The sequence below is a fragment of the Rhinatrema bivittatum genome, chromosome 8 (genome assembly GCF_901001135.1).
Source record: "Rhinatrema bivittatum chromosome 8, aRhiBiv1.1, whole genome shotgun sequence".
Classification (NCBI taxonomy): Eukaryota; Metazoa; Chordata; class Amphibia; order Gymnophiona; family Rhinatrematidae; genus Rhinatrema; species Rhinatrema bivittatum.
In genome coordinates, this window is record NC_042622.1 from 41,905,678 (window position 1) to 41,932,290 (window position 26,613).

General features: G+C 45.3%; 1 protein-coding gene across 1 annotated transcript in view; it reads left to right on the forward strand.

Moving 5' to 3' along the window:
* LOC115096491 (balbiani ring protein 3-like) overlaps positions 1 to 26,613 on the forward strand; it is an 83,442-nt gene that overhangs the window by 39,944 nt on the left and 16,885 nt on the right. The window contains exons 6-13 of the mRNA XM_029611172.1: positions 191 to 334; positions 3,024 to 3,167; positions 4,794 to 4,943; positions 7,093 to 7,233; positions 10,760 to 10,912; positions 15,893 to 16,036; positions 16,189 to 16,329; positions 25,012 to 25,152. Of these exons, the coding sequence (XP_029467032.1) occupies positions 191 to 334; positions 3,024 to 3,167; positions 4,794 to 4,943; positions 7,093 to 7,233; positions 10,760 to 10,912; positions 15,893 to 16,036; positions 16,189 to 16,329; positions 25,012 to 25,152 (1,158 nt within the window). The remainder of the gene's footprint in view (positions 1 to 190; positions 335 to 3,023; positions 3,168 to 4,793; positions 4,944 to 7,092; positions 7,234 to 10,759; positions 10,913 to 15,892; positions 16,037 to 16,188; positions 16,330 to 25,011; positions 25,153 to 26,613) is intronic.

Here is a 26,613-nt window from a genome sequence, read left to right on the forward strand (position 1 = left end):
CACTGGGAATAAATGTGTGACACTAAGGGCTTTCTTTAGCCCTCATCTCTGATCATGGCTGGGAGTGGGTGTATGGCTCCAAGAACTTTGATTAGTTCTGCTTGGTGATTGTGGGCATGAGCAAGTGTTGAGAAGCATGGCCATCTTTTTCAGAGTAATTTTATTCATCTTTTGACCTTTTGTGTTGCAGACAAGCCTGGTCACTGCCCAGTAAACATATTTCCCCGATTTCGACCACTACCTCCAGCTCCTCCTGTGTGTTCCAGCGACTACCACTGTCCAGATAACAAGAAATGCTGCTTTAGAAAATGTGTGCCACCTGTGTATCGTCATGGTAATAGTCTTTTCCATTATTCAGAGGACAACTTGAGAATAGGCAATAGCTGTGTTGTGTCTGTGGACCCTTGGCTGAGTCAGGATTGACTCCACCTGCAGGGATGAGCCCTGCAGGTTCCCACCGTTGGCAGGTGGATCCAGGCGAAGCAGAGACCCATCAGGACCTTCACCTTTACCAGCCCTCGTCCCTCTCGGGTGCCGGGGCTGGCAGGACTTATGTGGGTCTCTGCTGGTGGCAGAAAAGAAAGTCCATGGATGGCTAGGATCACAGGCAGCTGGCAGTCAGACATGTCCAAGTTCCAGGCAGTGGTCAAGAGAGGCAGTGGTCGGTCATGTCTGGGGTCCAAGCTGAAGTTAAACCAGGTATCCGTCCGAGAAGGGTGAAGTGGGACAGATAGGCAGGACAGACAGGCAAGGACAAGAACAAGCATGCAATGTGGCAGGAGCAGACTGGAACAAAGATAGAAGACAACTGGAAGAGGACTGGAGACAAGGCTGGAATGCTGGGAAGCAACACCCTCTACTGAAAAGCAGCTTGACCTGCTGCTGAGGCATGGGCCCTTTAAATAAGGAGAGGTTAGGTATGTGTAAAGCTAAGGAGGAGCGCATCAGGATGGGGCCAGCGGTGTCCTGTCATGTGAGGAGCTGGCGGTGTCTTACTGCATTGGAGCATGGTATCCCACTGCATGGAGAGGCAGCAGGGCCCAGCCATGTCAGGAACCCAGAGGGATGGCCCGACCAGTGAGGTGAGTGCGGAGGTTTGCAGGGCCTGCCCACAAACCGCCAAACTTAAACTGAGAAAATAGGAGTAAGCAATCAGGAATTGAGTATAAAGGGATAAGAATAGAACTTAAAGAGTCAAGTGATGTTGCGCCTATTGAAGGAGTGGACCCTGCGGCTGAGGAAGGGGTTGATGCTGCTTTAGAGGAGACCCTCTCAAGCTCTTCCCGTCGGTAGGCGAGGTCAGACGGAAAGCAGAGGCCAGCTGGAGCTTCGTAAATACCAGCCTGCGTTTCCTGCAGTTTGAGCCCTTGGGTACTGGGGCTGGCTGGTCTTAGGTGGGCCTCTGCGTGGATGATCCTGCGGAAGATGGCACAGCGATGACACAGGCTGGGTCCGGGCAGACAGGCGGGGCAGGCAGCGAAACTCGTAGTCAAAATTCAAACTAGAGGTCAGGGCAGGTGGCGATACTCATAGTCAGGAAGTCCGTCCAAGGAAGGGAAGCTGGAGGACAGGAATGACACAAGAGAAGGAGACAGAGAGTAGGAGAGCCGGGAGCTGGAACGCAGGAAACTAGAACGCAAGACCAGACTAGCAAGGGGACTTGTTGCCAAGATGCCGGCAGGGAGCAGGAACCAGTCATATATAGCCCCAAAGAGCTGACGTCATCGAGGGGGGTGGGGGTGGCCGATGGCATTCTCCCGCCACGGGCCCTTTAAATATCGGCAGGAGGCGCGCGCACATGCCTAAGGGGTAGGTCGGTGCAGCAGGAAGTCAGCGGCATCCCGGCCGCGAGGGAGACGTCGGCAGGCAGCCCAGGGCCGTATGAGTGGGGAAACCAGCGCTGGCTGCAGCTCCCCACCGCTGCCAGGAAACCCAGGTTTGCCTCCGTTGTGGAGGTAAGAGAAGCCGGTCGCGGGGCTCTGCAGCCGTCGATCTTAACAGGAGATTGGTTTAGAGTAGGTGAGACCTGACACTGGCTGGCATCAAAGAAAATATTTACTATATGTAAACCTTTCTTATTATTTAGAACACAATTTACAGATATTGGGGAAGGAGTGTGCCTCTTCTTCAGTGTCAATATTTTTAAGTTGTCCAATGTTGACTTTCTCTTGCATATTTTTTGGGATTATTTTTTAACTCGTTTTGGTACAGACAGGATTATAATATCTCTTAACACCTGAACATCATTTTGAGATATCACCTGCTTTCCTCTGGAGTGGGCAGATGGCAACTGAACACGGAAGATGACAGGAGTCACAGATTTCCGACACCACAGATTAGAAATGAATTCCTCTCTTCTGTGATATTTGTTCAAGGGGGGGGGGGGGTCATTTTTTTTTTTGACCAGTTGTCTTTTGTGACGCTCACATGAAGTCTCCAGAGTATGAGTCTCCTGAAAAACGTCTGGGCTCTTTCTTAGGCAGAGAGGCCTAACAAGTATACAGGAGAAAGACAAAAAAAACAAGCTCCCACAGATATACTAGTTCCTGAATAATGCGTAACATAGCTTCCATGTCCGGCTCCAGCCTGACCCTTTTGCCATGCATCTACATGGGGAAATCAGTAAATAACCTGAACCCAGACAGTAGTTTGCTGGCCTCTACCCTCAAACCTTCTCAGTAAATTTTCTGTTTCATCTTTAACTGCCCTCAGGCTGAGCTGACGGATTTTATAGGACACTTTCACATTCTGTTATATCTGTCTCTCCCTGCCCTTTTTGAGTCCACAAGAAGTGCTCTTGCACTTTCTTCCCACATCTCACCGAGTCCCAAGATCCGTCTTTAAATGCCATGACCCAGGACCACAGATGGATATATATGAGCCTGTGACAGAAACTGTGCCTCATTTAGCAGGATTTGTGTATCTCAGCTCTTACACAACAGTCTCTCTTCACATTTATGAACCTAATTAAAATCCAGTCGCTCATGCTTGAATCTGCATTTTTTTTTTTTTGTTTAATTCAGACGGACTTTGTCCACAGAAGCCTGACTATCCGAAGTGCACCTGGGCAGCCATAGCTGCTCTCTGCAGCAATGACGGTGACTGCGCCGAGGATGAGAAGTGCTGTCAATACGCCTGCAAATTCCAGTGTGTGCAGTCTTTGAAAGGTGCAGTATTCCTGCCTGAAAGGTTTCTATTGTATTTTCTATCCCTGTCAGTGTTCGCGCAGGAGCTTGATCAAAGAGTCTTCCTTTCTTTGACTATACGCAGAACTCAGAATGCAGGCCCAGGGTGAGAGCCAAAAGATGTTCCTTTCCCCAGCTGAAGATCTGCAGACCATTCTCCTTTTTCCTAGCATCTGTGGTACCGGTATTTTGTTTCATGCTGGAGCCAGGCCGGTACTGATCCAGAAAGACGCCTGTTTCCAACGTACCCTGTATAGCATTTGACAGGGGGCTGGAGAGGTGAGAGCTCTCCCGGTAACAGTGCAGGACCAGAACGTCTCTCTCTCTCACTATTAGTGTGGAACTGGAAAGGAGTACTCTAGGTGTCAGTGCAGGACTAGTATGGGAAGTCCTCTCATCTCCGTGCACCAAGTGTAGTGCTGATATGGAGGCTTTCCAGGTATCAGTGCAGGGTTCGTATGGCATTCCTGTTGGGAATCAGTGCAAAAGTGATGGGGGATTATTTTCAGTATCAGAGCAAGGTTTGTTTGAAGTGCTGTATAGAGAATATTAGAAATGTAATGGGTAAAACTAAAAGGGATAAAGGAAGAGCCCAGATCCTATCCTGATGAAGTGTGAAATGCTGTTGATAGGTCTCCCTTTCTGGCTGCAAGTGTCTAATCACTGGATTTTAGCAGGATAATCAACCAAGGGAATGCATATTACCTCTGATTCCTTGCCTTGAATTAATTTGGGAATTGTGTAGGGGGTGGCTTTTGCTTCTGTGTTTGGATATTTGAGTGTTTGCTTGGGTTCTGTACTTACACCAACCCTGTAATCTGTACATGCATAATTGTTTTTCAAAATCAAGTTAAGAAAAAGAAAAGAGCTGATCATGGATCAGTGAGAAAAAAAAATCTATCAAATGAGAAAGCCACGCATGTGTAATACATACACATGCTTTTTGTACCTAATACATATGTAAGGGAAATAGGGCCTACACAAACCATTTTGAATGGTTCTATCATACAAGCCCAAGTGACTGGAAAGATCGTGTTTGCATTTATTAGAATTAAAGAAGGATCCTGTTAGTGCTCTGCACTTCTAGCAAAATGCCTACCTTCCCAACTCTACAGGAATAAGGAATTGTAGGCCGGCTGTCTCTTCCAGCCGTATGTTTACTGAGGTCTTGCAGTGTGCAAGCTTTGCAAGGGGCATACATGTGTTTCGATGAATTTAACTGCACAAATTTGTTTGAATGTTAGACAATCGCAACATTTTGGAACCAATCATCTTCTGGATAACATGCAGTCTCCTGTACCCAAACGATCTATATGCCAGGACTATGTTAATCAGTTGGTAACTGCTGTTAATATATTTCCAATCCAAAATAAACACAAATGGCAATAATCTTACATTGAAGCTATTGTGGGTTTTCCCATCTGAAATGACACAAAAAAACAATAAAATGTTGTCTCATTTTGGCTATTTCAGCACACATTGTTTTAGCACTTACAAAACATGAAACAATAAAATCCCCCCTGAAATAAACAGAAAATGAAAGTTTTTTACAATGCACACCCCTATTACATTTTGATTTTTTTTTACTATGATTTGCTTCTGCTACAGAAAAATGCGGTCACTGCCCCGATTATGATGAAAAGATATGCGAGGGTCTCCGAACGCTTCCCTCAGAATGCCGCAACAGCAGGCAATGTCCAGGATCTAAGATCTGCTGCGACAACTTGTGTCAACAACATTGTGTGGAACCTGTGCAAGGTACCAATATAATATGAGGTTTTAAGACCTTCCTTAGACATGCGCTAGCATTCCTGGCTGTGCGTGTGTTCCCCTGAGGGTTTCCTTTTACTAAGGCTGATACAGAACAGTGCGCTCGGCCGAACGCACCGTTTAACATGTGATTGGCTGTGCGTTTCGCACCGGTGTCTATTGCCCCTTATACTGTAAGGGGTAATAGCGTGTAGAAAATGCACGGCTGACCTCGCGAAAACTAATAGCCATCATCACATGCAAATGCATGTTGATGAGCCTATTAGTTAGCCGCCTGGGATACTGAAAGTAAAATGTGTTGCCAAGGGCAGGTGTTAAGTTCTAAGCAACCCTGAAATGTATACAGAAAAACAGAAAATACTGCTTTTCTGTACATCCTCCAACTTAATATTCTAGCGATATTAAGTCGGAGGAACCAAAAATTAAAAATAAATAGATAAATAAAAAATCTGCCCGCCGGTCGGTGGGTTAGAAAACGGACGCTCAGTTTTGCTGGCATCCGTTTTCCGAACCCATGGCTGTCAGCAGGTTCGAAAATTGACGCCTGTAAAATTGGGCATCTGTTGTCCGATCCGCTGACAGCCATCCCTAATGCTAATAAGGAGGCGCCATGGATGCACTACTGTTCCTATCGCCTCCTTATTAGCGTGCGGCCTCATTTAAATAGAGAATCGCACACCCAGGAGAGGTACCTGGGCAGTTGTCGGGAGAGCGGGAGTTCAACACGGAGCTCAGGCTCTCCCGCACTTTGTAACGAATTGGCCCGACTGTGCCCGTGATCATTCCTGGGAGTGAGTGTGTAACACTAAGGAGAATTGTTGTTTTCCAGTGAAAAACACAATAAACCTCGTTTCATTTTGTGAGAAAAAAAAATGAAAAAAAAAAAATCCCCAAAATTTGTGTTTATTTTAATTTCATTTCATTTCAGATATGAACCCCCTCTCCCCTTGCTGCTGACATTTAAAAATTGAACCTCCCTTCCCCATGGGCTTTCTCCTATGCCCTCCCCACCCATCTGGATGCCTCTTAACCCATCCATGAAGTCTCAGAGTCGAAATAGGGCAGGAGTGACCACCAGGCAAACCTGTCCCATCACGTTTCATTTTGAAAATGGCACTAGCTGGCCCTGAGGCTGATGCCATGAGGTTGTACAGTCGTACAGCATATGGCGTACAACCAAATGGTTGTACGCCAACTGATGGCATTTTGAAAACAGGAACTGGCAGGGAAGGAGGGGACTGGAGGGAAGGAGGGGACTGGAGATCACTCCTGTCCCATTTCGTCTTGACCCCAACGAATGGGTAAGACCCCAATGAATGGGTAAGATGCATCTGGGGAGGGGGAAGAGGATAGGGGTAACCCTGAGGTAGGGTTTTCAGTTTTTCATGGCTGGAATACTGGAGGGGTTTCGGCTACATAGAGGGGTCCTTCTTTTCCTTGTGTACCGTAGTTCATTTCTTCTCGCTTTGGCATTTATTTTTTTCTAATAAACAAACCAAACCAAAATAAACATCAAATGAAAGAGAACCTTTTTCCATGCACTCCCCTAACTGCAAGGACTTTCTGTAGTGTTGTTTGTTTGACTGTAATCCCTCACATTTGAATCATTTAGGAATACTGAGAATCTGAATTTCTCTTAACCCATTATGTCCCAATACCCTACTTAGAGGACAGCTTCTTAAAACATTTGGGACATAATGGGCTAATAGAAATAATTTAGCTTCTCTGTTGAAACCCTAAACAGTGATGCAACTTTATTAGGGTTCTAAGAAAGCATGGGGGAAGGGGGCAGCCTGTGATGGACTTTGGCCATATTTGGGACAGACACTGTATGAGAGGACGGTAGAGAAATCGGGTGGAAGACCCAAGTTTGTGTTTGTGTGTGGGAGGGGGGTTGGGTTGGGTTGCATTTGAGAATTTTATATGCTCATCTACCCTAAGAGGATGAATATCACCTGGGCAGACCGGATGGGCCATTTTGGTCTTTATCGGTCATCCTTTACCATGTTACTATGAACTATGCATCCTTATTCAAAAGATGCAGAGCAGTTCTGCTGCTAATTCTTATTAATATTCTACGATATTAATCATTTAGAAAGCTTAAAAACTCTAATGTTTGGATGTTCCTGTGTTTCAGAGAAACCTGGCAGCTGTCCACCGCTAAATCTTTTGTGCATACTCCCTCGTCCTGAGCCTCAGTGCAAATGTGACTTTGATTGTCCAGAGCAGAAGAAATGCTGTTCCTTTTGTGGACAGAAATGTGTGATACCAAAAGCAGGTGCGGTCCCAGCAAACACTGCGTAATCATTTGAGAGTCGCATAGGGCCCCGCTTCTCTCCGGCACCTTCAGGGAGCATTCTGCTGCTTTCCTAGCTAACGGTCAAACCTCATGCTTGTGCACAGAGACCCAGAGCCACCAGGGCTCTTTTCCTACCTAAGGACTGATTTTTTAAATCTCAGAGTTAACTGCTGCTTGCAATAAATGGGAGGCTGGAGTTAAGCCTTCCATGTTTCAGCTCTGTCTATTTAGGTTCATGGGGAGACAGCTGAGTTGATCAAAACTGACCCAAAAATACATTTACAGTTAAAAAAAAAAAAAAATTGCAGGAAAGATTAAAAAAAAGATTGCAGCAAAGCCTAAATATGATATAAGTAGCAATTTTTTTCTTAGGCACAATGTTCCTGTACAGAGGGCAGAAAGAGTGGGGTGGGGGAAGACGGAACAGAGTAGGTAGGGGCTGTAGAGAAGGCAAAGGCCATGAGAAGCAGAGATGGATGACAGGTGTTATGGAACAGGGAGGGTAGAGGGTGAGAAGTTAGGGGGCAAAAGGCAAAAACTACACATGCAGGAAGAGCAGGATTCATCTGCATGGCCTAAGGGATCACCAAAGCAGAGGTTGGGTTCTAAAACAAGAAAAATAATTTATTGTAAAGTCCTACAGAAACCCCCTCCCCCCAAGGTCAGCAAGCAGCTCACCATAGAAGAGATTATATCGCAGCTTCTTAAACAGGTCACACAAACCAACACTTGGTTACTCATATCTTCTTATCCTTCTAAGTTACAATCAACAGATTTACCCTCTCAGTTTCCCCATAAGCCTCCTTCCTCTTCTCAGGACCCAAAGGAAAATGGAAAAAAAACCTTTTTAACTTCATCCACTCCTCTGGTTCCAGACTTAACCAGTCAGAAAAGGCATCCCCATAGGACAAGGGGTCCCTGTCTTCCCAGTTGGTCTGCTACCTTTATCAGGGAGCAGGAGCGGTTTTATAATGAGACGGGGTGAGGCGCCTGCCTCAGGCGGCAGAATTTTGAGGCACCAAATAAATGCCCCACACAAAACACCCCTGTGGCGTCTGCCTCGCTGCCTCACACACTGTGAACTGCAAAACATCTGGAAAAAAAAAAAAAAAGATGCAGCGTCCTATGTCATCCAGTGCCAGTGCCTTTCAGGCACGCCATTTTCTGCCGCCTCTGTCCCTCATGCTTTGACTCCTGGATGAGCAAGGACCCCGCTGGTGGCAGTATGGCTCGTGGAGAGCTGCTTTTCTGTCTTATGGCCTGTTTGGTTCGCACTGTGACTCACTCTGCCACCTCTCTGCTTCTGCAGACCGGGAGCATCGAAAATAAAAGTAAGTAAAATAATAAAGCTGCTGCCAGCAAGCAAAGCTGATCCTCGGTTGGGTTTCTTGTCCACCTCTGCTGCTTTGTCACTGGGTGGCCGCGAGTGGGGAGATGGCCAAACAGGAACTCACTGTACTGTAATAAGAAAAGCTGAGTTTGCCGAGGTTCCAGTTTGCAGTGAGACAGGGAGGCTTCAGGCAGGGACGGCGGTGGAACAGGACAGCTCAGTGCAGCAATGCTGATTTTGAGGCGGCACGCACACACACACACACACACACACAACAGAGCCTGGAGCAGGGCAGTGGCTGGGCAGGTGTAAGGAATGAGGTAGGCGAGAATAAGGTAAAAGTAAAATAATATGTTTATTGATATATATATATAACCTTAACAATTCTAAGTATTAAAGAGTACAGTTCTAAGCACTAAAATATACAGTTCTAAGCATTAAGGTATACAGTTCTAAGCATATACAGTTCTAAGCATTAAGAACAATTCTAAACATATTCATCTGTATCTGTGCACAATATTTTGGCCAATACTCACAACACCCTTTTCATCATCAGCCTGGCAAGGAGAGAGCGCATCACAGGCGGGAAAAGGAGTCTCTGTTCTCTTTGTACGTCTACAAAGAACAAAGCATCACTTTGCTTGTCAGCAAAGGAACTCTCTCAGTTTGTCAGCCATAGCTGTTTGTCCTTTATAGCATAATGTAAGCAAGTGTGCGTGCCAAAATAATCTGTGTTTACCTAGGACATGATTACTCAGTATCCTAGAATCAGACCTCGGCCAGCAGTCCCAGTCTAAACAATGCACTCCAGACTCAAGGATGATTGATCAGGTCAGCCTTTCTCTGTACTTGCATGTCAGCACTGAAAACATGCTGAGTGTGGCTGATTCTGCAGTTCCCTTTCAGCAGGGGAGCAGAGCAGGAGACCTGTGGAAGGCATACTGCAGGCCCCACTGTTCACTAGCAGTGCTGCCCGCAACGATACTCCTGCTGGAACCTCCCGAATACGCAGTCTCTCTTCCCTGCACTTGGAGAGAGAGAGAGAGACAGTGGACTTGGGGGGCAGAATGGGGGAAGGATTGCTCTTTAGTAGCAGTGCTGCATTGACAAACTCCTGCTGGCCGAATGCAGTGGTTCCTGCTCCTCCTGGAGAGAGAGAGGGTGAAAGAGAGAGAGTGACATAGGTCTGGATGGGAGAGAATAACTGAAGAGAGAGAGAGTCTGGTCTGAGGGAAAGGGGTGACAGTGACTGAAGAAACAGAAAGAGAGAGGCTGGTCTGGGGGAAGAGGGTGACAGAGACTAAAGAGAGAGAGTCTAGGGGAGGGGTGACGGGGACTAGTGAGAGAGACATCTGAGAAAGGGGTGACTGGTGAGAGAGACTAGTCTGGGAGGAGGAGGAGATGAGATAAGGGAATGGTATGGGGGAGGGTGACAATGACAGCGAGTTAGAGACTGGTCTGGGAAGAGTGTGACAGTGATTGATGAGTTAGAGAGAGACTGGCCTGAGGAAGGGGTGACAGGGACTGGTGAAAGAGAGAAACTGATCTGGGGTGACAGTGATGTGTGTAAGTGAGAGAGAAATATTGGTCTGGGGGAGAGAGTGATAGTGACTGATAAGTGAGCAGTGTTGGTAGGACGCACTGGGCAGTTTCCCTGGGTGTCTCCAGCATCACCAATCCAGTCATGGCCTGAAGAAAGCTGCAGCAGACCTCATCTCGACACTGCCCAAAGAGATGGGGAGGTCCTGAGAGTGAGAGTGTATGCGAGTGTGCATGAGAGAGCGAGAGCCTGTGAGCATACATGGGGGTGTACGAGAGCGAGAACCTCTCCGTGTTTTGGGGCTGTTCTGTGAGTACTTTTAGCTGGATTAAAAAAAGGAGTTCCTGGCTGGCGTAGATAGGTGAAGGGAGAAACTAGGTTCGTAGAACTGAATTTTCAAATCTACATACATCATTCTGTCCCCGTTCCACTGCCTGCAGAGAGAGCAAGGGCATAGCAATTGGGCACTTTTGTTGCACCTTAGTGGCAGTTGCCCCCTTGTGTCCAGAAGTGGAAAGAAATGGATTGAATCTCTTTTTATCGAACTGATTTTGGACGGTTATGTATTTTTACGGAGAATGTTAATGGTATTATTATGCATTGTTCTTCCATGCTACCACCTTTCTGTATTCTAGAAAGACCTGGAATTTGCCCAGGGCCACGATACATAGACCCAAAGGACTCCTCCGGGTTCTGTGATGATTTCTGTATGGCAGACGGAGATTGTCCATCAAACAAGAAATGCTGTGCTGAGGGGTGTGACAAGGTGTGCAAGCCTCCTGCTGCAGGTATTTATCATTTATAAATGCTGTGCTGAGGGTTGTGAGAAGGTGTGCAAGCCTCCTGCCACAGGTATTTATCATTTGTAAATGCTGTGCTGAGGGGTGTGAGAAGGTGTGCAAGCCTCCTGCAACAGGTATTTCTCATTTATAAATGCTGTGCTGAGGGGTGTGAGAAGGTGTGCAAGCCTCCTGCCACAGGTATTTATCATTTGTAAATGCTGTGCTGAGGGGTGTGAGAAGGTGTGCAAGCCTCCTGCAACAGGTATTTCTCATTTATAAATGCTGTGCTGAGGGGTGTGAGAAGGTGTGCAAGCCTCCTGCCACAGGTATTTATCATTTGTAAATGCTGTGCTGAGGGGTGTGAGAAGGTGTGCAAGCCTCCTGCAACAGGTATTTCTCATTTATAAATGCTGTGCTGAGGGGTGTGACAAGGTGTGCAAGCCTCCTGCTGCAGGTATTTATCATTTATAAATGCTGTGCTGAGGGGTGTGAGAAGGTGTGCAAGCCTCCTGCCACAGGTATTTATCATTTATAAATGCTGTGCTGAGGGGTGTGAGAAGGTGTGCAAGCCTCCTGCAGTGAGTATTTCTCATTTATAAATGCTGTGCTGAGGGTTGTGAGAAGGTGTGCAAGCCTCCTGCAGAGAGTATTTCTCATTTATAAATGCTGTTCTGAAGAGTGTGAGGTGTGCAAGCCTCCTGCCACAAGTATTTATCATTTATAAATGCTATTCTGAAGGGTGTGAGATGTGCAAGCCTCCTGCCACAGGTATTTATCATTTATAAATGCTGTGCTGAGGGGTGTGAGAAAGTGTGCAAGCCTCCTGCCACAGGTATTTATCATTTATAAATGCTGTGCTGAGGGGTGTGAGAAGGTGTGCAAGCCTCCTGCTGCAGGTATTTCTCATTTATAAATGCTGTGCTGAGGGGTATGAGAAGGTGTGCAAGCCTTCTGCAGTGAGTATTTCTCATTTATAAATGCTGTGCTGATGGGGTGTGCAAGCCTCCTGCCACAGGTATTTATCATTTATAAATGCTGTGCTGAGGGGTGTGAGAAGGTGTGCAAGCCTCCTGCAGTGAGTATTTCTCATTTATAAATACTGTGCTGAGGGGTGTGAGAAGGTGTGCAAGCCTCCTGCAGAGGGTATTTCTCATTTATAAATGCTGTGCTGAGGGGTGTGGGAAGGTGTGCAAGCCTCCTGCAGAGAGTATTTCTCATTTATAAATGCTGTGCTGAGGGGTGTGGGAAGGTGTGCAAGCCTCCTGCAGGGGGTATTTTTCATTTATAAATGCTGTGCTGAGGGGTGTGAGAAGGTGTGTAAGCCTCCTGCAGAGGGTATCTCTCATTTATAAATGTTGCGTTGAGGGCTGTGAGAAAGTGTGCAAGCCTCCTGCAGCAAGTAATTCTCATTTTAGCCTAGTTTTCTCCAGGGAAACTGACTCTGTAAGATTATTGTCTGTATCTCCAGTCCTATCCTGTAAAAGAGCCGCTCCCTATTAACGTTTGAATCATCCCTGTAATTTTGTTCACTTTTCTGCTGCATAGAGCAGAACACCCAACGACCCCTGGGGCTCGGGCTTTGAGGGTAAATTTCAAGCTGTTTATGCCTATAAAATCTAGTTTAATAGGCATTAATGGCTGTTACAATATCATCCTGGGCTGAGTTGCTTGTAAAAGTGCACGCATGACCTGGTTTGACCTATAATTTTCTGGGCACTGAAGATTAGCGTTCCAGAGGGGGGAGGAGGGGAGCGGTGTCAGCACTTCCAGGCATCCTTTTTGATTTTGAAAAAGTAAGCTGCATAGGTGTACGCTCACGAGTTACATCGTCCAAAGAGGAGGTGTGACCTTATGCGAACGAATCTCTGCGCACATATCTGGCTTGTACAATTTATACTATCCACAATCAATTCACCTGGTATTCTTTCTTTTAATGAATTTAAACAAGTGATTTCCTATGTCCCCATAAAGCAACCCTAATCATATAACCAATCGTTATTATATATTATAAAATAATTAATGATGATGAATGATTGTTTCATATATTTAAAGTCACCATCCTGGTGCCATGTTAATGCTGTAATCATTAACAACCAACCACCATCCAAATTTTAATCAATCAACGATTTTTTAATTTTATTTTTATTTTATACTAAAATTGCAATAATGGGACACAGGAATCACCCGAGTCCTTTTAATACTAATATTCAACTGTGTTGTCTAAATTCCTCTCCGTGACTAGCACTTTTTAAACATTTATTTTCAAACCGTCAAGTTACCGCCGCCGCTATTACTTAGCTTTTAAGAATGTCCATCATACTCCCGACTTGCGCAAGTTTCGACGAAATGTCTTCTTCAGGGTGTATTCATTCTCTTTGTAACGGTACTCTCTCCGATATTTTATTTCCAAATTTTGCGGTGCTCATGAGCCTCCGTTGCCATTCTCCCGTCAGGAGATTGAATGGCAACGGAGGCTCATGAGCACCGCAAAATTTGGAAATAAAATATCGGAGAGAGTACCGTTACAAAGAGAATGAATACACCCTGAAGAAGACATTTCGTCGAAACTTGCGCAAGTCGGGAGTATGATGGACATTCTTAAAAGCTAAGTAATAGCGGCGGCGGTAACTTGACGGTTTGAAAATAAATGTTTAAAAAGTGCTAGTCACGGAGAGGAATTTAGACAACACAGTTGAATATTAGTATTAAAAGGACTCGGGTGATTCCTGTGTCCCATTATTGCAATTTTAGTATAAAATAAAAATAAAATTAAAAAATCGTTGATTGATTAAAATTTGGATGGTGGTTGGTTGTTAATGATTACAGCATTAACATGGCACCAGGATGGTGACTTTAAATATATGAAACAATCATTCATCATCATTAATTATTTTATAATATATAATAACGATTGGTTATATGATTAGGGTTGCTTTATGGGGACATAGGAAATCACTTGTTTAAATTCATTAAAAGAAAGAATACCAGGTGAATTGATTGTGGATAGTGTATTGTACTCACTTGGGGAGGATCTGTTGGATATTACTTGTACAATTTATAGGCAGACTTTACCACTATACAGTCAAAATGACCTTCCCCCGTTAGAATCCCTGGTTCTTGATCTTTCCTGTGCAAAAAAAAGGCCAGTTCAGTGGAAATCTCAGAGGAGTCAGCAAGCATTTTGAAAGCTACCCTGCCATTGGTTAGTGCTAGTATTAAAAAAAAAACAAACAAGGTATCATGAAAAATTCATTCGCCTCCTTGTTGAATATTCCAGTTTCTTACTGAGACTTCTCACTGCAGAAAGTCAGAGGCAGATATCGAAGTGCATCCCTGATCGCAGAAAGCATCGAAAGACGAGCAGCACAGATATGGTTGACAAGTCACTATTTGCAGCTTTGCAGTGTTGGTAGGGCGACCTCAAAGTGTGAGCACTGCAGCTGCACTGAGCAGGCATTCCCCAAGGACGTGGAGGTTTGAGGAGGGGGCTGCTTCCCTACTGGCAGACCAGTGCCATTTCGGCAACAAGACCAGCGAGACAGAAGCGATGGGAGATCTGTTTCTTCCCAATGTGACTCATTCAACCCCACTGATGGACTAAAATGCGTATGGGTAGAGTGGGGTAATGGAGAAGGCCTGGGGTGCTAATTTTTTTGTTTTTTTTATTGTGTCAGCACTGGGGAGTTTGATAGTGGTATAGAGGCAGAGGGTTCCTTCCAAAACTCAAGGAAAAACCCAACAAGTTTCATTTGTTTTTTTCCTTTTCGTTTCAATTTGAAATGTCACAAAATGAAATGGAGTCTTTTGCTGCGTTTTTGATGTCGTTACAAGAAGAATGCACACCCCTCTTTTGAACACACGAACCTTTAACCAGTTTTCAAAGAGAAATTATCCAGGTAGTTTCTCTTTGAATCCTGGCTAAAGGTACATGGATACTTTGACCTTGCTATTTGTGTGGTTGGGTTTCAAGGAGAGAACCAATGCATGTATAATTAAAAATTCAGTTATATGCACATTCATTTCTTCTCCATCTTAAACACACCCTGGGAATGCCTATTTTAACAGCGGCTAAATACAGCTGCATTGTAAAATTGCGGGGCTGTATTTATCTGTTCTTTTCGGAGCAAATTTCAAATCTGGAGATCTGGGCACCCGAGTGGCTAAGCTCCTAGACCTCTTTGAAAATGGTTCTCCAAATGTCTATAGTAGAAACTTTGATAAATTAGGGCCCAAATTATATAAAGAACAGAAACGGAGTAATGATAACAGGTGGCTGGCAGCATCTGTTCTGCCATGAAAGCATTTTAAGTACAAAAATGTCCCTGGTCACATTTGTACATAGTAATTTGCACTTTAGATACACTGACACCACCTGCCTTGATATACATAGAGTATGTTACTAGCAGTACACCAAGGGCCGGAAACAAAGGATTTCTCGTTTTGTGTCCATGGGAGAAATGCTTAGTACATCTGGTTCTAAATGTCTTCTCTTGCACCCTGAAGAATTCCTTCAGAAAAATAATAAATGTGAAATCTGAGACTGAAACTTGGACTGAGTCATTTTGTAGGTGCACTGCACTGCACTGGGTGACTTTTCTAGTTGGCACATTGCACTGGGTTACATTCACCTCAGGCATACTGCACACACACTGAACTGGGTCACTTTCATTGAGAGGAGCCATGCCAGGACCACACATCCCTTTTCCACCGCTGACCCTAAGCAGTGCTCTAGACCCCTTGACCATACCTTCTCCTGCTTCCATTTCTCAGACTGGTACTGAGATAAGATCTCATTTCCTTACACACCCTCACCTTATGAGAGTGACAGAAGCCCTCATCTTTTCATTCTGCTAATCTTATCCTGACAATGACACGAGTGCCCAATTTTGTAATGATAAAAGCAGTTGGATGGGAGATAAACATTCCTAGTAAGCTTTGTTGGAAATGTGCCATTTCTAATTGCACCATATGTTTTGTCTGCTCCAGATAAACCTGGCAATTGCCCAGGATGCCTTACAAAGGAATCTCTAAATAAATGCAGCGATGAGTGCACGTCAGACAGTGAATGTGGCGGGACCCTGAAGTGCTGCTTTGACACGTGTGGGCTCAAATGCCTGCCGCCTCCTGGAGGTACAGTACCTGAACATGAAATCACTGTCTGAAGCCTCCTAGAGCCATCATAGAGAATCTTATATTCAAAACGTTTACTCATTATTTTGTGCCTGTATCTCCTAAATAAAAACACCTCTGTGTATTTATTCCACCTGATATTTCTGTTTTAGAGGCACCTGGATTTTGCCCACCCGATGTCCTCCCTCCTGGTATCGATGTCACTATCTGCCTTGTAAACTGTGAGAACTGTACAGAGGAGGAAAAGTGCTGTCCTAGGGGCTGTGGCCTTAGTTGCATGCAGACATCTCCAGGTATCTTATATCTACCGCATGAAATTCTCATTAACAGAATGAGCTTTGTATTATGTACATTTTTACCATGGGATACCCTCATTTATATAACGCATCTAGTCTAGAAGGATAATGCAGACTATGGGGCCATTGTATTTAAACTGCAGAAAATTTGGAAGGTAACTGCAAGTGACTTTTCAAGTTTTTCCATATGCATTAAAATGGCCACTATTGCCCTATGTACTAAGAATGAGATGCATGTTGGGGCTAGGATGTGCACGGAAATATTTTTCATTTTGTTTCATTTTTTATTTGTTTTTCATTGGATGTTTATTCTAATTCGTTTCATGTATAAGAAGTGAAATGAACACCAAAGTGAGAAAAAAATAGAAAAGAAAAACGAAAGGAAGGGACCAAGTTCCCCCCTCCCCTATCAAATCCCCTCCCCCAGAACCATTTACAAATTGGAACCCGGCAGGGCAGAAGCAAATCAGGATCACTCCTGCCTCATTTGGGTTACTGGAACTCACTGGATGGAAAAGCAAGTTTGCTTACTGTAAACAATGTTTTCCGTAGATAAGAACATAAGAAATTGCCATGCTGGGTCAGACCAAGGGTCCATCAAGCCCAGCATCCTGTTTCCAACAGAGGCCAAAAACCAGGCCACAAGAACCTGGCAATTATCCAAACACTAAGAAGAACCCATGCTACTGATGCAATTAATAGCAGTGGCTATTCCCTAAGTATAATTGATTAATAGCCATTAATGGACTTCTCCTCCAAGAACTTATCCAAACCTTTTTTGAACCCAGCTACACTAACTGCACTAACCACATCCTCTGGCAACAAATTCCAGAGCTTAATTGTGCGTTGAGTGAAAAATAACTTTCTCCGATTAGTCTTAAATGTGTTACTTGCTAACTTCATGGAATGCCCCCTAGTCCTTCTATTATTCGAAAGTGTAAATAACAGAGTCACATCTACTCGTTCATAGTGGATGAATTAGCCATGCTGTCTGGGGACATCTTCTGGGATGGCCGAGGCGGAGCGCCCTCTAGCTGACAGAGCTGTGCTCTGTGTGAGCCTGCACATGCTTTCCCGCGTGGCGCCATCTTCCCTCAGTCTTTCCAAAAGCGAATCTGCAAGACACAAAGGAGGAGGAGACTGTCCGGGGAAGAGGGTGGACCAGCATGGCTAATTCATCCTGCTATCTACTGAAAACACCGTTTATGGTAAGTAAACTTGTTTTTTTTTCTGTGGATAAGCAGGCTGAATTAGCCATGCTGTCTGGGAGTCCCCAGCTGAGATGAGAGGAGCGCAGCCATAGGATTGTTCTCCTCCTTTAAAGTTTTCTTTTTTTTATTTTGGATGGCTTTAGAGTCCAAGTCCAAGGGGCTGCACTCATTTTGTACATGATGGCAGGAAGTCTATTTCTTCACCGAGTGGAGTATAGCATTGCCCACCACTGCATCCGCCGCTGCTTGAAGGTTTATACAGTAGTGTTCGGTAAAGGTGTGTAGGGGAGGACCACATGGCTGCCTTGCAAATGTCCAGGATCGGGACCTCCTTGAGATGGGCCACCGACGCAGCCTTTGCCTGGACCTGGTGCACTTTCGGTGATCCAGCAAGAGTCTCTGATCGCTTGGCATAGAAGAACTGAATACATTGGGAGATCCAAGTAGAAAGGGTGCATTTGGTGACTGATTGCCCTGGTGAGTTGGGACTGAAGGAAATGAACAACTGTGAAGGACGAGTTGCGGACTGTGTCCTCTGTTTGTAGTATGCTAAGGCTCATTTGCAGTCCAACATGTGGAGTCTTCTTTCGCCTTCATCCCTGTGAGGTTTTGGGAAGAAGGTTGGTAAGGTGATGGTTTGGTTGATATGAAAGGCCGAGACTACCTTCAGTAAAAAGGAAGGAGGGGTTCGCAGGCTTACCTTGTCATGGAAAAACTCTAGATATAGAGAGTAGTGGACCAGCGCTTGCAACTCATTGACTCACTGTCAGAAAGCTCTGTTGTTAAAGCTGTTATTATGAATAGTTGTGGGTGGATCCTTGGACCAGTGGCAGGTGACCACGTCCTCGGGGGAAATCCCAAGAGGGACACTGGTCAGGCTTAGTGTAGAGACAGACACAGACTAGTTCTTTTAATAGACAATATAGTAAACCACCAGAGGTGGCAGTAGTGAGCTGAAAGCGCCCGGCAGGGCTGTAGTCCCTCAGGTATTGAAACAGCAATCCCAGGGTGGCTGAGCTGTAGAGAAACTAAGAATGCGAGTAGGCAGTATATGCAGAGTTCAGGAATAAGTCCTTGATGGTAACACTCACACCATAGTCTCTTGAGGCAACCCAGGAGTTGGTATGCATTAGGCCCTCGAGGAACGAGTACCTGGACCCAGGAAAAGCTCTGAGAGATAGATGGAAACTCACTGATGTTGAAGCAGCAATGACTTCTTAGCAGAAGTGGTATTCAGGAGCTGGTCCGGGACGTGGGCCCTCGAGGAGCGAATACCAGTTCCGGACTGCGACCATAAAATAAAAAGAGAGAATGAGGCCCCCGAGGAGCGAGTACCTCTAGTGAAGTCCGAGGAGGCAGAGTAGCTAGGGTTGCGGAGAGCGAATCCCATCCGCTGCCACCAGGAGGAAGCGAAGCCCTTGCTAACTCGTCTCGTTAGCAAAAACAGAGACCTTAAATATCTGGAGCTGGTGACGTCATCTCAGGGGGACACCCCTGAGGTTCGCGCCATCACTGGTACATCAGTCGGGCTGCGCGCGCATGCGCATGCCCTTAGGCATCTGGTCAACATGGCGGCTTGCAGCATCGAGCTGGTTCGGGAACGCTGGAGGAGGATGGCATGGAGATGCCGCAGCAGCTAGCCTTCCATCAACCCCGAAGGGAGTCGCCAACGAGGTAAGGTGGGCGGAGCAGAGACGTCGGACAGCGACGGACACAACACTCACTGAGTGGATGTAAGGGCCACCAGGAGAGGTATTGCGGATGGGCGATGTCCAAGCAGAACTATATTGATGTCCCATGGTACTGGCGGTTTGAAACAGGGTGGCTGAAGGTGAAGAATGCCCCACATGAAACGAGAGTCCAGGGGATGGTTGGAAATAGGTAGACCCCTGTGCAGGTGGCAGTAAGCAGCAATCGCGCTAATATGAACCCTCACTGATGCGGTGGCTAGAAGAGGGAGTGAATGATAGTGAAGGTATTCCAGCAGGCACTCTGGGGAGCATGAGAAATGGTCGACGTGCTGGGCATCACACCAAACAGAATACCAGAAACATTTGCCCTGAAAGTTGCGTCTGGTGGAGGACTTCCAAGATGAGATCAGGACATCTTGAATCGCGGCGAGAAATCTAAGGTAAGTTAACACTGCCCGTTCAATCTCCATGCCGTGAGATGGAGGAGGAGTAGAGCAGTGAGCCCCCATTCTGCGAAACCAGGGTCGGATTGTTGCCCAGAGGAATGGAAGGTTCCGTGGATAAATGTACAAGATAGGCATACCACGATTATCTAGGCCGTGCCGGAGCTACAAGGTTGAGGTCCACTGCATCTAACATGCATTTCTGCATGATCCTGGAAAAGAGGGGGATTGGGGGGTACGCATAGAGGAGTCACCTCTAAGTCCCAAATTACATTCAGCCAAAGTCCTTCTTTCACCGCCATGGGAATAGGATCCCGCGGTGACCTTGCAGCTCCGGCTTTCCTCTGCGCCACCGCGGGGATGGGATCCCGCAGGTCCGTGTTTAAAACATATAAAATAAAACACATTCTGGACGTGGTTGAAAACGACGGCGTGCCTTAGCAGCTGAGGAGTGAAAATCCAAGCCCTTATCTTCGGGGGAGGGGGGGTTTCTGCGCAGAAGCTGCGAGACCCCCGGCGCGACCCAGTCGTAGCAACAGCAGCTCCGCGATCAGTACTACACGGACCTTCCCGCTACCTCTGAGCATGCGGCAAGACTACAGGACAGTCGCACCTTAGCTTCAGCCCTGCCGCATGCTCAGTGAAGCTGTGTAGCACAAGGCAGAACAAAAAAGGTGAGCCTGCGCGCCGCGGTGACGTGGGACGCTCGTGCCACTCTAGTTTCGTGAGGCATTGAGGTGAGGCAGATGCTGGAGGGACATTTTTTTTTGGGGGGGGGTGCATTTTTTGCCACCTCAGAATTCTGCCGCCTGAAGCAGCCTCCTCACTCTGCCTCATTATAAGAGCCGCCCCTGATATGCCTTCCCCAAGATATCAACACGCACATTTAGGTGCTAGGGAGTATTAGTCCCCACAAGGTACTACCATATAGAAAAGAAAGATCCTCTTGAATTCCCTTTGATCCAATACAGTTACCCTCCCCCTTTTTCCCTTCCCACAGTATCCCAAGTTTCACTCATATGAAGAAATACAACTGGGTACTGCTGGTCATAAGGGGGGTGGGAGGGTAATCTGTGGTGTCCAGACTGCTGATGCAATCTGCTCTGCTCCACCTCCACGCTACTACTGAGGCCGTAACAGGGGCAGATTTCAGGAAGTTATCAGCCCCAGTGATTTTTTTTCCAAACTGGCCCACAGGCTATCTGTTAGACTCTCTTGTGCATTTTCCCTGCGTCATGTGTTTCAACAGTTCCCAAAAGCACGCCAAACTGACTCGTTATAGGTTCATCATGTGACCTGGAGCCTGGCAGAATTGAGTCAAAAAATCTGCAACATAAATTTCAAATTTTTCCTAAATAATTAAGTAGTAGAGAACACCTTAGACCAGAGGTGAACAAACAGAGGTGCATGCCCTCTTCCATCCATGAAATTGGTTGCCATCTGCTCCCAAGTCTGGTTACATCTCTCATACTTATATCTTGGATTCCTCATCTGGTATTAAAGTCTCTTGTCAAACAATCAGCTCTTGCACCACTTGCCAAGAAGTGTGACAACTACACTACCAGCCAGTGTCAGACACACACATAGTCTCTCAGACACAAACATCCATACACACTCTTTCAGATACCTATTTCTCTCTCTCTCTCTCTCTCTCTCTCTCTCTGACACAAAGATGCTCACATATACACTCTCAATCTCAGTGTATAAATGTGTCATAGAGGAAGTATGTGTATGAGTGTTTTTCTGTGCCAGGAAGAAAGTCACCCACACACACACACACACACTCTCTCTCTCTCTACAGAGTCTGCTGCTTTTATGGTTCCCCAGGCTCTGCACTGCCTACCTTCTGTAAAGAAGAGGAGGGGAGGGGAGACCAGGCTAATCTATGCTGTTCCTCCAGGGCTTAAAAAGAGACATGAAGCCCTGGCTGAGACTGGAGAGAGCCTCAGGACCCAAAGCAGCACAGCTCCACAATCCTGCTTTCCCACGTGGATCCACTGCAGCCAGGGCTGGTGCAAGTGTATTAGGCGTCATAGATAAACCTTACAGCCTTGGTACTCCCCAGTCTCTTCCTCAATTACAAATTATGCATTTATAATAGTTTTTACATTATAAAGGCCATTCAAAATACAGCCTTATGAGGTAAAAGTATCACTAACAGCATGTACATTATATTTACATGCACTGCTGTGGTGCTAAACTAGAAAACCCTGCAAATTAAAAAATAAAGGGACACTTGGATTCTATATTGCATTAAGTCTATTGTAACACATGTTGGGTGTGGGTTCAGTTCTCAGAAAGCCTTGGATAAATTGAACAAAAATTAAAATATAGTAAAACTAATACCAAAACAGCAATAACAGCCAGCACTCAAACAATGACAGCTCTAACTATGAATAGGCAACGCTACAAATATTACACCAGGGTCTAAGACACAAATTTGGAAACCAGAACAAGCTAAGCTGCTATAGATCTCTACACAGAAACTACTGTACATGCTACTAGAATACCTCATCTCTGTCGCACATGCAGAACCCTCAAATACAGAATAAAGAGACCATAAAGTATAAACAGAAATGTTCTGACAAAAACTGAATTGGAAACCACAACAAGCTAGATTCTGTATATAATGCAACAATGGAAAAAGAGAAATTCTACCATTCCTTATAAAACATCAGTCAATTAAATCAAGAAATATAAATCAGCACTAGTAAGGCTATAAAAATAAAAAGGAGAAACATTACAAAACAATTGAACATCCAATAATTAAACTCCTATAAAACTTTAAAAAATTTACCAAAAACCAATAACATTTTAAAACAGCAGGCACATCGGATAACACCCAATAATTAAAAGCAGTAAGAATTTAAAAAATCCTCTGCTTTCTATAGTTTCCAGTCACCCTGAGATTATTCTGGGTAAGTGGGGGTGAGGGAATGCCAAACTTTATCTTCCCTCACACACATGCTGACACATACACATGCATGAACCCTCGCGCACTCCCTCGCACCCACTGACACTTAAACATACGTGCTTCCTCGCACCCACATGCTCCCTCGCTCTCACTGACACATGCATGTATTCTTGCTCCCTTGCAGTGCTGAAACAGACACACATGCACTTCCTTGAACATGCTTACATATACATATGAATGCATGCTCCTTTGCACACTCCCAATCTCTTCTCCCCTGCCTCTGAATGTTAAAAACTTTTTTTTTTAAATTTATAATGGTGATCAGCAGGGATCCAGGCAGGGCTACCAGCCTAATAGTCCTGTTGTGGGAAGAGATAGGTAGGACCTGATGCAGGGGGGTGGGGTTATTTTTTTTTGCCGTGGCCTCAACCTGAGGAGGACTATTGGCAGAAATCAGTGAGCGAGGCCTTCAGCCATAGTGAGGCAACAGTGGGATGTCTGCTGGATGCCTCCCATGGCAGAGCGAGACAGAGTCATGCAAGGAAAGACCGTGGGAGCATTTCCACCGCAGCGATAGTGAGGGGAAGGGGGAACAGTCCCACAGAGATTAGCGATGCTGCGGGAAAAGGACATAGAAAAATACAGGCCCAAAGAGCTGTGGCTGCAGCTGTGGGGACAAAAAAAATGGGAAGAATAGACCACTGGAACCACAGCTGCGGGAAAAGCAAAAAAAAAAATAAAATACAGAAAAGAGCGGAGAGCATCGCTGGAGGCTCCCGTTCTGCCAGAACAACCTGCTGTGCGGCCAGGGGCCAGTTACAGCGGCTCCACAAGACATGGGGCCACTGCGAGCAACAATGTCACATGCCTAGACTGACCGGCTCATCGGAGCATGCCGAAGCCCTGATAGGCCAATCCTCCCCTGGTCTATAACCTTCTGGGGGACGCAAGTCCACCTCCCTGTCCACCCTGGGGGACCCAATGCTGCCTCCCAATCTGCCGCTGGAGTCCACATCACTACTTCCCAGTTCTTGTCTTATTGAGAGACAGGACTTTTATCTCTATAGAGCTGACATCCTGGAGCTTTCTTCCTCAGAGGAAAGTGCTTCTGTTAGCTAGGATTTACAGCTCACCTAAGCTCCTGGCTTGTCCATTCATTCTAGCACAGTTAAACATATAATCGGCTCTCTATTTTTACCCATTCAGATAGATTGTCACCCCCAACACCAATCAAGACCCAAGCAGCATTATAAAAAACAAAACAAAACATGTTTTTCCATCCTGCCTGGCTTTCTTCTTTGGTTGGAAAACCAAATACCTAAGGGTTTTGATCCCTCTTGCCAATCAGGGTCAGGATCTGTTTGTTAAGAATGTCTTAGTACATTTCTAACACAAATCCCACTTATAGTCAAAGTTCTTCAATTTAGGATTTTTCCAATATTTTTGGTGACTATTCCGCTGTAATTTTCAGCAGTAACAGTCGGGGGAATTGTCATATGCAAATCCCCCTAAACTGAACATCTAACTCAGATCTCTTTAATCACCTTCACGGTAGGGGTCTGATAACCTTTTCAGTCTTGCTCTAACTTTTCTTGGCCTGGCAGCTCATGCTGCATTGCTTTTTCCCTATTGTAGTTTATTTCAATGTCTGCATGCTCCACCTTCTCCCCTCCCCCCCCACCTCTGGGAGGTTCACTGCCTCTTTATATTTCCACTTTGAAATTTGCTGTGACTACAAAGTACACATGGTCACTTGCGCCCGGTTTTTCTGCGAGTAAGGTTTTGCAGGAAAAAATGTGGGCAAAGATTTGAAAGCGCTTGCTTCATGTGGATTTTCCTCTCCAATCCAAACATACTACTGGGAATCTTTCCTTTGCAGGTGGCAAAAAGTATTACTCTATTTCTTTCTCTCTCTCGTTGAGGAAGGGTTGCTTTCAGGCAGCCAGTAATGTGGGTTAAATGTTTCTACTGCATAAATTGCTTTAAAAATTGTTCTCCCTGAACACGGGCAATTTTGACCACTCACAGGAAAGGTTGCCAGTCCATATCTCCTAATAGCAGGGCTTTATTCATTGTTGTAGGCCAGTGAGAGTTGTGAACCCCTTACATGCATAGAGACTCAGACTGGGAAATAGCGACACCCTCTGAATATCTCTGATGGGACTTGCATTACACTTAACTCTCCTGCAATCATTTTTAAACCAGTTTCAAACTAGTGTTAAATTCATTGCACAACAGAAGATGACAGTTAATGTTGTAGTGTAGAACTCAAAACTGATGTCCAATGTCAATAAACTAGGGACTGTACTGCATGAGTGTGGTTTATTCTTGAGCCAGACATCCTGTCATCCCTGGTCACTAATCTGATCAGTGTCTTTGCCAGCAAACTTGTTCACACTTGAACTTTTTTGTTATTATAGATAAACCAGGATTCTGTCCCATTAATCCAATAGAATGTATTCGTGCAACTCATGCTCTGTGTACCAGAGACAGCGGGTGTCCAGGAGATGAGAAGTGCTGTTCCCATCAATGTGGCAAGGATTGTGTCGCACCACTGCCAGGTACCAGTATAATGTTAAGTACTCTCCATGATATCACCGACTCCAGGAAATCCTGCTTCCTTATTGATTAGTGTAGTCCTAGACTGTGCTATTCTAGTAGGGTTGTAGCACAGCCATACAGATCCATGCATCTCCTTTAAGTCTTTATGTGCATACTGATAGTTTAACCAATCAAATGACATCTGGAACAATGCTTGACGATGTCACAATATACTTTACATTATTCATTGCATTCTACTCTTAAGATTGCAGGCACCTACACACAATCAAGGAAAGCCTTGAACTGTCCAATGATGCGTCTGACAAAGTGGCCTCCAATCCTCAAAAGCTCATGCCTCACTTAGCTAGTCTATAAGGTGCCATCTGCCTTTGTTAGTTTTACACCAAACACTAAAGAATCAACCATAAGAAGGTGACACCTCTAACTGTTACAAAAAAAAACAATCGCACTCTCCTACCTATTAATGAAAACATGTAATTTTTTGTAAAAAGGTTGCTTTTTTATCTATATTTTTATTTTTTTTATATAAGAAAGTTTTTATGGAAAGGGTTGATGTTTTCATATACAGTTTGCTCTATTACCACCAGGTAATCAATGACATAGCATATTGTTAATCATTAATCGTCAACCTCCTTCCAACTATATTAATATTATCGTGTGAAAACCAAATATTTTTTTAATTGAAAAAAAAGCACTTAAAAAATGTGCATGTTCAATTCACTATTAAAATGTATCCATGTCTACAAATATCTTTAAAAACCCAGGCTAAAGGAGATAGTGAGCCAGAGAGAGAGAGGGGAGCTCATCTTCCCCTCCCCCACTCTCCAACGGCTGCATACCTGCTTGGTTGATGTTCTCCGCGGATGACGTGAGCATCCATGGGTCCAGTGAGGAGCGGCGGCGTGGGGGCCTCAGGGTAGGGCTCTCCTCTCGGCTTCCGCTTTCTTCCCATCCAAGAGGAAAAACTTTAGCAGGTAAAAAGTAATTCACCCATGGAACAACACGCTGGCCAATATCACTGTGCAGCCATCTTGGATCCGCCCTCCCTCAGCCCTGCTGAGGGTATACCGCCGAGGAATCCTGCAGCCGAGAGAGGCATCACCGGAGCGGCAGGAACGGCTCCAGACCAAAGTGTTGAGGAACTGGCAGGGACCGCAGGAGGTGCGACGGCACCGGTGAGCCCAGTTCTTCTGGGGCAACTCGACGAGGAGGAAAGCCCAGTACTGAGAGAGACGGGAAGAAGCGAAGATGTTTTCTCAGTGTCTTTTCTTGTGAGTGGGGTAAGACCTACTGTTTTTTCCTTAGAGACGATCTGGGAATCTATATCAGAAATGAAAACTTCTATCTTGCGACTGCTACAACCGATAATTGCTAATTTAAAGTCTGTGGAAGAGAAAGTAGAAATACTGTCTCAAGCTAATGTAAATCTGGAACAGCGAGTTAAAACAAATAGTGAGCAG